General features: G+C 39.0%; 2 protein-coding genes across 2 annotated transcripts; both read right to left on the reverse strand.

Annotated features, from left to right (window-relative positions):
• Window positions 1–667: 667 nt before the first annotated feature.
• Window positions 668–6,865, reverse strand: nfil3-4 (nuclear factor, interleukin 3 regulated, member 4). Its single transcript, XM_061033319.1, has 2 exons — window positions 5,668–6,865; window positions 668–1,600 (listed from the first exon to the last, which is right to left on the reverse strand). Exon 2 carries the CDS (start codon window positions 1,566–1,568, stop codon window positions 816–818), a length of 753 nt encoding a protein of 250 aa, XP_060889302.1. The 5' UTR covers window positions 1,569–1,600; window positions 5,668–6,865; the 3' UTR covers window positions 668–815.
• Window positions 6,866–7,327: 462 nt separating this feature from the next.
• Window positions 7,328–9,553, reverse strand: si:dkey-172o19.2 (transcription factor atf-2). Its single transcript, XM_061033320.1, has 2 exons — window positions 9,367–9,553; window positions 7,328–8,879 (listed from the first exon to the last, which is right to left on the reverse strand). Exons 1-2 carry the CDS (start codon window positions 9,409–9,411, stop codon window positions 7,779–7,781), a joined length of 1,146 nt encoding a protein of 381 aa, XP_060889303.1. The 5' UTR covers window positions 9,412–9,553; the 3' UTR covers window positions 7,328–7,778.
• Between the last annotated feature and the right edge of the window lie 1,729 nt (window positions 9,554–11,282).

The following is an 11,282-nucleotide window of genomic DNA, read 5'->3' on the forward strand; positions in this document are numbered from 1 at the left end:
ATACAATTAAAATCTTTGTTGTTATTATCAATAAATGTGAATATTTATTGTTAGTCAGATTGTTGTTGTGTTAATCCTACAGGGAGATGGTAAAATTAAAAAAGATGTTTAAAAATTGAACTAGATGAAAATTTCTCCTGACTAGTAATAAAAAGGCAAACGTATCTTCATGTTTCATAAAGCAGGGTTGTTTTTGTGGGCTTGGATAAACTGGACCCCAGGCCAGCAACTATCCTAATGATTTTTTTTTTTTTTCGGTAGTCGTTGATAATTTAAAAAATCATTGACTAATCGGATAATGTTTTTCACAATTACTTAATGGCTCTTGTTCATATTCATCATATTATAGGCCTACCATAGAAAATCTCAATTCAAACCATATGTTTGTCTCAACTTTAAACATTGGGTTCATATAAGTGTGTCAGCTTTGTTTTAATACTTAGCCTGGTTACTATAGTAACATATTTACTTACATGCCAAGTTATGTTCATCAATCAGCTAGGATACTTGACACACATCTGGCTCTGTCAATGTTTTTGCTGGCTGATAGCTAGCCTTAATTGAGTCGTGTTATCTTACACACGTTACACAGTTGAACCTGTATTGAACTTTGATGAAGAACACAGAGAAGAGCTGAAGTAGGCGATGAATTGGCTGTTATGTGAACTTGTTCATTAATTGATTTTATTTTGAGGCTTACAGAATAATGTTATTGGTGAGATATTCATCGAATCAAGCAAAAGTAGCAGTGTAAGCAAGAGTATCTGGTATTACTTAAAGAGAAGTCACATTAATAAAGCATAATTATTTGACAGTCAGTCAGACATGTGATGTCTTGGGGAACAGTAGTTTCTGTCTCCCCTCGATGAGGTTTTGCGAGGTGGAGCCGAGCTGTACAGGGACATCTTCTCATGGACCTGCTGCTCCTCCACCTCCTCATCTGAGATACCTCTGGTAGGAACGGGCTTCAGTATGGGAGGTACAGGATGGAATGAGTGGGTGGGCAGCAGATTGTGTGGGTGGACAAGGGGAGTGAGGAGGCCAGAGCCAACAGAACCAGATGTGTTCAAATATGGATAACTTCTCAGGGTTTGAAAGGCATACGCTGGGAAGAAAACAGGTTGGTGGCTGGGGATAACAGAGGAGTCTCTACCATCCCAGTAGTAATCCCTATGCAGGGAACGGTGGTGCATGTTAGTGGCAGTGATTGGCTGAGTGCTGCTGTGGACATTTGGATATGGTGGGTTACTCTTGAGGCCAGTGTAGGCTGCAGGACGGACCAGACCAAAGTGAAGCTTGATGGCCGTTAATTCTGCACTAAGCCTGGTATTTTCTTCCTTCATAGCTATGAGATGACTCTCCAGCACATAGTCATTCAACCTCCTCTTCTCTCTGGATCGTTTGGCTGCCTCGTTGTTCTTGCGGCGTTTCTCCCAGTAGAGGGCGTCCTTCCGCTCCTCAGGTATGAACTCGCGTTTGCGACGGTGTCCCTTTCGTAGCAGCTCATTTTCTGCTTCCAAGATATCTTTATCTTGGCCTTCATGCAAATGTAACCCCAGGGACTTCATGGTTGGTTAAATAAGTAATAATCAATAGAGACCTGAAATGAAAAGGAATAGAGATATGTTTGTGTTTGAGCTTGAGTAATATAACAACCTCCTTCATAGATAATGTTAACCTTGTCTGATTTGACTTCACGTAACATACTCTTAATTCAACCTGGTGGTATGATTAAAGTCTGTATAAGAAAATATACCATAAATGCACTTAAGCATTGCAATACTATAGTTGATGACACTATATGGAATGTAAAACAAAACAATAATATATAGATTTTGAATTCATTGTTCACAAACAAATACCTTTTTTTTTTGCTGATTAGGTCAATTGTTAATTCATTTGCATAGATTGACAAAACAAAATCATGCTATCTGAATGTTGCAGGGACACTGCTGGATCCAAAAGCAACTTTCATCCTTTTTGATTGCATTGAAAAGTGAAACATGAAAGCGCTGACAGTTTTACAAACAATTATTTTGTGTTTGAGGCCTCTCAGCCCTCAAACAACTCTTCCTGACCTCGTCTCACCTTTTTGTCTAGGTCACACGACAATATGATGGGGAACTTGAAACAAAATATTTGTTTTTTACACAATATTTCACACAAAACCTTTAACATACATTTGTCATAACACAATATGCAGAGACCACACTTTCACTGTTTTTATAAATCAATAATAGTTTGTGAAAATGGAAAAGCACGTCATGTATTGACATTGCAGATTGTATTTTGAACAAGGTTTTCTTTTCTGTGGCCAAGCGGAAAGTAGCTCTTCCAGCTTTTTGTTCAGGTGATAAATTGAGCTTTACTACCATGTTTTCAATTTTCCTCCGTTACTCTTGTTCTGGTGGGAGTTTGTCTTATCTGTTGCGGAACATGAATGCAGGACTTTATAGAAGCAGACGGAGACAAGTGGTGGCAGTTTTTCATAAAGTCTTTTTCATTTGCGTGGGTTTGTGGGTGGTTTCATGGCGAGCTGTGCAAAAAGAACGAACATTTGTGCTGAAACCACAGTCAGCCCCTTGTGCATACAAACATACACAGAAGCACACATTAAGCTAACACTAACACCTTTTATCTCATTGATGCTTTCATCACACCTTATTCTTGCAAACAACACTCTAGTTCATGTGACATGTTACACATGTGATGTGACACTTCATAAACCAGCTGTCACTCAGGATTTCATACAAGAGGAACTCTTTAAAGCACACGCCATAACTTCACTGTCTTTATCCTCCGAAATGATAATGCAGTGTACCGTTTAGTTGTTAGTTCTCGTTTTCATTTCTGTTATCCTCACCTAGTGCAACATCTCATATTCACATGGCTTTATTTTTGACGTGCCAGTCAGACTGAGTCAGAAGCATCAAAAGACAAGCTTTAAAGAGGCCATGCACCCTAAATGGTGGTGAGAAAAACAAAAGGTTAAAAATATTCAAGCCTGTGCCCAGTGAGAATGTAGACCCACACCCTGTTTGTGTGTCTAAACATGAACACCTGCATAGTTTGTGTGTGTGTGTGTGTGTGTGTGTGTGTGTGTGTGTGTGTGTGTGTGTGTGTGTGTGTGTGTGTGTGTGTGTGTGTGTGTGTGTGTGTGTGTGTGTGTGTGTGTGTGTGTGTGTGTGTGTGTGTGTGTGTGTGTGTGTGTGTGTGTGTGTGTGTGTGTGTGTGTGTGTGTGTGTGTGTGTGTGTGTGTGTGTGTGTGTGTGTGTGTGTGTGTGTGTGTGTGTGTGTGTGTGTGTGTGTGTGTGTGTGTGTGTGTGAGAGTGAAAGACGAGGCGTTTTATACTCAGAGCTGCAGCAAGCATCAAAAAAAAGAAGCAGCAGGAAGAAAGAAAACAATAATCACTGAGGGAGACAAAGAGCGAGAATAAAAAGAGAGGGTTCCTGAGCGAAATCTCTAGAGGCCTGCTCACTATACTGTGCTGCACATTTGCACCTGTTTCTTATTGACTATTTATATCCAGGCTGCTTTTTAGTAAGGAACTCTCAAACTTCTTCTTTTTTTCTCTCTATCCGTTTTCTCATACTCTACCACCTGCTGTTGTTAAAATTACTATTCATAGGAAGAGGAGTTGGTCAGTCCTTGTTTTGTGGCTTTTCACCCCGTTGTACATTATTAGTGTTTCCTGTTAACTGCCAATTTGGAAAAAAGAGTAGATAAATGCTGTGTTTGGGTTTTAAAGAACTCAGTTCTTTGTTTGAATTGTCCGTTAGCAAATGAATTCCTTGAAGCGCACTATTGAGTGCTATTAGTATATATTTAAAATGTAACGCATCATAAAAAGACAACATTGTTTTTCCTGCCGTTTCTACATGGAACCCAATCTGCATCAGGGTTTTAAAGTTATAATAAAATGAAGATGAAAAATTTCTCACAGTCTGCACAGAATGTAAAGCTATCAGTGATATCTTGATATGATGGATTTAAGGACAGTACCTTTTATTTAAGTCCTTCTCTGTCTTTATTTCACCATATAGGAAATATATAACAATGACACGTTGTCGTAAAAGTTTGATTTTGTTCAGATTTTTGTTCTCTGTGTGGAACGGGATGCTGGATGTTCTGTCTTACATTTAACTAATACAGCCGTACATGGTTTGATTTTGCCCATACCATTTTGATTAAGAAACCAATAGTAACTGTTTCTTAGTGTTTTGACTAGTGCACTGCATTGACAGTCACATACATTAAATCACCTTCTTTATTCCTTCATATACCAGATGATCTGAAGGTGACGACGGTAGTATCTATCGATAGATAGTTCAGAGGCTACATGATATGCCTAATGTTTTTTGGTGATTTATATATCATGGGAAACTCTGGTCCAGGGAGGTCAACTAAAACACCTGCATGATGACTTAAAACATCTGCCCTCCAATAACCGACTTTTGATGCTATTTTTTTTGTTGAGAATGAAAATTTTGCTTTATTGGCTCAACTTTATGGTCTTGTGATGGCCGTTAATATACCTATGTATATACTATTTATAAAAAAATGTAGTAATATTTCTTCCCTCTCATTTAGAAGTGCAATCTAACAAGACTACAGGCTAAATCTACATAGAGTGGTGTGAACAACAACTCAACAGTTTTAGTTTGATAAAAGGATTTCATGAAGAATTTGATGGGCAGATTTTCATGAGACTTTGTGGAGGTCAATGAACTGATGACTTTTTAGAGAGGATTAGGATCCAGCATACAAACAAGTAATATGAGCAAATCTAATTGTATCTAACACTGTATGTAACACTTCTAATAGATTTCACAAACCTTTATCAACGTCTATGAACTGTCACTCCTCCCTCACCAGAAACAAAATAATAAGGATTGTTTTTTTTGTTTTTTTGTATTGATGTACAGATTCAGAATGTAAACTGAGGTTACACACAACAGCATTTACAGCCTAAGCTCATTTGCAATCCCCTTCACCCAGTGGGCCTTTTGAAATAGAAATAAGTCAACAATACAGACGGTTTAAGAACTTGTGAGATGTTAGATATATTTAAACAATATGAAGTCTCAAAACTATTCATGCGTCTTATACAAAAATTGTGAACGATAAACTAATATTTGACACTATTCTGATTACTTAGATATTTAATATTTTCAGTGAATTCCAGCTTTGGCTAAAACATCCACATTACTTAAACAAAGAAAATAGTGAAAAATAGAAACACACCCTTTATAAAATACCTCCAAAATGATCTTGGAGAGATTAACAAGGTAGCGACACTTCCTCTTCCTCAAACCAATCTTGAAAAATATGAGGGCAACGTTTTCAAGTTCTGTATTCAGAGTAAATGATTTTATTTTGATAATATAAAAGAGTACATGAACAAATGTGAACCGTTCCCCTGCTTGTTGGTAAGATATGACAGAGATAAAAAAAAATACAGAAAACATTTTTTGATCTGTCTTCAGACTTTACAGTCAACATGGTGTTGCTGTGATGAGCAAAAAGTCACGGTTTGAAATGAGTTTTGCTTGTTACTCTCTCTCCTTTGGTATCTATCATTCTTCATCATTTCATCCCCTGAATCCAGACATCATTACAAACATGTTCCAAACCTCTTTGTGTGAAAAATTAGCTTGGGGCCTTACCTTCAAAAGCCGGGTGCAGAAAGTCCACTGCCTACGACCTTATACGCAGAAAGCTCGCCTTCACACAGCACTAATGACCAACTTTGAGCCGCTAACTCTCCTCCGAGACTGCCTCATGAGATTGATACACACTTTAGCAGAGGGGGGCTGATAATGTCTTGTTGCTTTTTCTATCCTCTCACCTCCCTCCTACTGTGTGTTTGACTGTCCACCTCTGCTGTCACATGAAACGTGTCTGCTGTTCAGAATTGAATGATATTTGTGGTTTACTGCTGTCATTTTCAAATTACCATATTTGTTGTTTCGTCAACCCAAATAGCAGGGGGATATGCATTTATGACACGTATACAGTAATATTACATCTTTGTGTTAATCTGGCACAGGCCATTTGGTTTCTATTTGCGGTGCGTTGCTGATTGTTACCTGTTCTGTAGCTGCATTAAGTTGTCTTATGTGGTATTCAATTACATACTTCTGCACGCAGGCAATAGTGTTAGAAGTACTAATGGTAGAAGTCGTCAGGCAAAAATAAAACATACCAAAAATATACTACATTATGTGTCTCTCACATATTCAAAGAAGCTTAACTGAGAGGAGAAGACTGGAGTGACTTGAAGTTCTCTATTTTAAGTGTTAAAAGATTTTTTGCACCTCAGATTGACACTTAATCAGCTTGAAGGTGCAAGTTTTGACTTTGGATCTGCACATGTAATGTCCTCTTACTGATCGGATTTCTGACAAACACTCTGTCAACTTTGAAAAACACTTTTTGTGCAGTAACCTCATCCTCATGTCATATTGCAAAGTTCCTGAAATAGCAAACATTACATTTATGTTTTTTTTTATCTGTAAATTTGTTCAAGGTATGTTATGTACAAATAATGGGCACAATGTAACTTTTTTTTTAAGCATCATTTTGAAAACTTCAGTACCATCCATGGTACTTCCATGTTGTTTCCTTTAGAAATATTTAGAGTATATTTGTCGTATTAAAGAACCAAAATGTATTCCTTCCAACTTTCTGTTTTTGTTTCCATAACATTTAGTATTGTTTTGCATAAAGAGGAATTAGAATGTATCCAATGGTATTTTAATAGCTGATCGGGAGGCATTACAAAGACATTCTCGAGGCACAAAGTTGTGCAGCATTCTGACAGGGAAAACTGTAGCAGTGCTGTGTTGTTGCTCCCTCTGCTGGTAGACTGAGGTGGAAGTTGTCATATAGCTGTTGCTAAGAAAGCCGTTTGAGCTGTTGCCGTGTGTCATATTTAAGCTTATTTGATGATGCAGGTGCAAGTGAAGAGACTTAAAAGATTTGAACTGCTGTCAAACTATCAAATGGGTTAGTTAAATGGACTGAGGACTGTTTATTCGGGACCATCATTGCGAATTCCAAACATATCATATTGCAACACTGCTGCAGAGTTGTATTGAATTTATATTTTAATTCAAGGTTCAGTATCGTAGCAATACAAAAAGCTTTACAAGTTTGTTCAGGCATTAAATGAATAATATTCCTCAAGACTGATACAGACAGTGAAGGTGTTGTCATAGAGCCGCAGGCCGACGAATCAACGTCTTTTCTTTTAATCAAAGTGTGCCAGGGGAATACCAACCCAACAAACAACCAGTTTCACAAGTCGCTGATGTGTTCCACCGCAAGTAAAATGTTAACGTTTCTTTCCAGGCAATCAATCTGAACTGCAATACGAACAAGTCTTCTGATTTCTTTAGGTTTCATATATTGGTGAATTTATTTTTGCATTGAGATTTAAAATTCCGTTCAAATCAATTAAGCTTGGGAAGTGGATGTATTATTATTCCCGCGAGTGTGTAAAATCACTCATCCGTAAAGTTTCAGCCGCTGTTTCATTCTGAATAACACTTTCAGAGAAATGTAACTCCTCAATATAAGCTGTATTCATTGTTCTCTGTTCTGCCAGTGTAAACTGTAGCAAAGAGAGAGAGATGTTGTCAAATATAATGTCCTCATTTCCCTCTTTTTATTAAGGTCAGATAACAAATTAGAGGGCATATTGCACCCAGGCGAATTTTAAAACCTAGTTTGCTCACTTGTTACTTTCTACAACACAAGAAATGATTATTATTTCTCACTCTGCTTGAAATAAACGCCGTGATAGTTGGAGTCCATTAGGACTGCGGTGCATCTCGAGCTGATTCGGACTTTCTTCAGCTCTGCTAAACCCACTCTTGAACCCCCTCCGAAGATCTGCCTCCACACCGAGACCATGGCCTCGTCTCCCCTGTAAGTAAAGAGGAGGTAGGCCTGGCAAGACAGCCGGTGGGGGCAGGTAGGAAGACGGCCAGTGCAGCAGAAAATTATTACGCAGTGCCGGGTGATTCACGCAGGGCACCAGCCAGGTTTGAGACCGGTACGGCAGATTGGAAGCCAGAGGCAAGGAGCCAAGGGACGCTTGGATGGAGGACGCCTGATAGGTGGGGCTAGGAAAGTCATCGCTGGAGGACACCTGTCGCTGGGGGTCCGACTCTGTCTCCGCTGATCTCCCAACCTCCAAATGTGCTGTGGGAGAAGGGAAACACGGCCCGGAGAAGGGGGGGATGCCTTGCTGTGCGCCACAAGTTTGAAAAACCTGTGTATTGGAACTTAAACAGGGGGTCTTGGCATCAAATGGATTCATCGCTGCTTCTTGTTGCCTTACACCCATCACAGAGACTTGGTTGCTCCTGCTATTGTCCCAGAGTCCTCTCTGGAGAAGGGCAGGGACATAAGAAGGTTTGGGGGCTAAGGGCACTGTAGAATCTGATGTTGCCCTAGCAGCGTGGTGGTTACTTTCCTCCGCGTTCAGGCTGCTGTAATACTGCATGCTTAGCACATCAGCGCGCAGCCGTGCGTTCTCGTCCTTCAGAGCCAGCAGCTGACCCTCCAGCACCAGGTCATTCAGCCGCCTCTTCTCCCTGGACCGCTTCGCTGCCTCGTTGTTCTTTTGACGCTTGTCCCAGTACGTGGTGTCTTTCTTGTCGGCAGGAATCATCTCTCTCTTGCGGCGCGTAACGGGGCTGCTGCAGACACGAAAGCGCATTAGACGTCGGGTCAGCAGGGGGGGCCGGGTCAACGGGAAGAGGAGGTCAAGGTCCGGATCGTGCTCTGTTAAACCGCTGCTGTCAACTGTTGAGGAGGGAAGGCACGGAGGACCATCCCCAGGACGGTCTGGGCTCCTCGAGGTGGACATCTGCATGGAGGACATGACCAGCTTTTGCAATTAAAGGCATATCCTGTACAATTAACCTTCTAAATGCTACACATTTACACCCTGACCGTGCTTTGAATAAAAAGTTACATGTCAATTCATCATTCATAATAATTCACCAATAACACTATACCCTATATATTAGACGTTGAAAATAAGTACTTTCAACACAAATGTATAGGTTTTGCACAATATTTAAAGTTCATGTTACTCAGGTAAATGTTTTACTAAGTGACTACAATGGTCAAATGTAGCGCGGCATTGTGCACCCTGACCTCAGGAATATGAATGCTCAATAAAGAAGTCGACAACGAATGAAACGTAGTAAAGACGTGATTAAAATCAACCCAAGAAAATGCGTACATTAAATCAAATTGATTGATGTTATTTTCTAAATCTAATGATAAGAACTTGTAACAGTTATACACTTTACGCACTGACCTGGATAAAAAAAAAAAAAAGATGTCACCTTTGGGAGTATTTGGTAGTCAACTTTAGAAGAAGTTGATTTCATATGGCAACACGCACAACAAGCATCATCGTTTGACACTTAAATGATTAATATTCATGAGACTGTATATGTCAGGACCGCGCTTACCTGTCAATCAGTATGCGGTGCTGAAGAGAGCAGAGCTGCGGCGCGGCGCACAGAACCACTTTATACTCTCAGCCAATCGCGTTGTGTCCTCGTTCTGCTATCACAAACAGGTGATACTGAAATGAGTCACATTTGAACTGCTGCTCCACTCATTGTTCATGATAGTCTGCTGCTCCTCGATTAATATGATCGTGGACACATTGCCTTCAGAGCAATGCACGAAGTCCCCATTAAAGGATTTAACTCAGGTGTTTTCAACAAGACGTGAATCATCATTTAATGGTAAAGATCAATTAAAAAAGTGAATATAATTATTTTTAAAGATGGGATGAATCAGAGCAATTCATACATATAAAATACATATACGTTTAATACATATTGCACTTTAATATGCATTCAAATGAGTAAGGATGCTTCTTTTTTGATGTCCTTTAGCCTGTTAACTCCATAAATCATTGATGTTATCTGGTCCATTTCTCGCAGTAATATGGGAGCCCTTGGTTTCACATCAAAATGAATGTCCATAGCATGTGAACATGATTTTCATTGGATCTGCTGTGGTGCTGCTACTTGTATATACCTCTTTTTTTTGGCACAGAATGATGTTTCATGAAGAATTCAAAATCTGACTTTATTAATCAGCCTTATCATGCAAATATTGTGTATATGATGCTAATTTTATTTGTCAACTGTCATGCTCATTCATGCTTTCTTGTATCAACTATATCAGACAGAATCATTAGTGTGAATTGTTGGCTAAAAACAATGCAAAGTTTCTTCAGATCAATGGACTTATGTCAGAGAGTTTTTATGTCAACATTAACACTAATACGTTACTATCAGCCACACTTTGACAGTAATGCTAACATGTAGTAAATGTTAAGAGTTAAATATGCTTATTTTACCATGCTAACATGTGGTAAAGGTAAATGTTACCATGCATTTAGTCAGCATGATAACGTGGTAAACATTCAAGGTGTAACATATTGCATCGTTTTGTCCTCTGGTTGAGAGAATTTCTATTTTTCAACTATCCAACAAGTTAATCATGTTTTATGAAAATAAGATTAAATAAGTACTCCTGTTTAGATTTGACTGAAACTGTATCTATAAATAGTCATATATGCTGGCCCTTTAATTTCTGTCAGCTATTTCATCCAACCTTGGATGTCATATCAGCTTCTTGGATCATCATCTGAGTTTGATCTTTGTCATATTTGTTAGATATTCTTGTAATATTTCAATGAAATAAAAGACTTTCATTGAAATGATTTCAATGAGTTTTGTAGTTAAGATCCCAGGATACCTCTTCCATTCTGGCTTCTTGTAACATCAAGCACGGTCGTTTTAAAGTAAGACGGAGTACACACAACTGTTTGAAAAAAAGCACAACAGCACTGAACAATGCCGCCAGAATGAGAAACCACATACATTGTATATCACTGTTCTGCAGATTTCATTGTGGTGTACTGCTTTAGGGGAATGTCCAGATGAGGAGGGGTTGTCCTCTGAGCAATCAGCTCTGTTTCTAAATAATTCCCACAGATTTTTCTTTCTGACTCACAGTAACCATAGAGCCCACAGTCAACCATGTCTTTGCAGAGAGTTTAGTCTTTCAGAACAAATACATATTCACATTTTTAAATCCAAGCCGTAGTTAGGAATCACTTTGTAATTATTTTAGCAGCTTAATAAAATGGCTTTGTTGCGAGGTAAATACAATTATGGTCACATCAGCACACATACATTCAGACAATACTGGATGAGCATGGACTTGGTACACAATG

The sequence above is a fragment of the Labrus mixtus genome, chromosome 3 (assembly GCF_963584025.1).
Source record: "Labrus mixtus chromosome 3, fLabMix1.1, whole genome shotgun sequence".
Classification (NCBI taxonomy): Eukaryota; Metazoa; Chordata; class Actinopteri; order Labriformes; family Labridae; genus Labrus; species Labrus mixtus.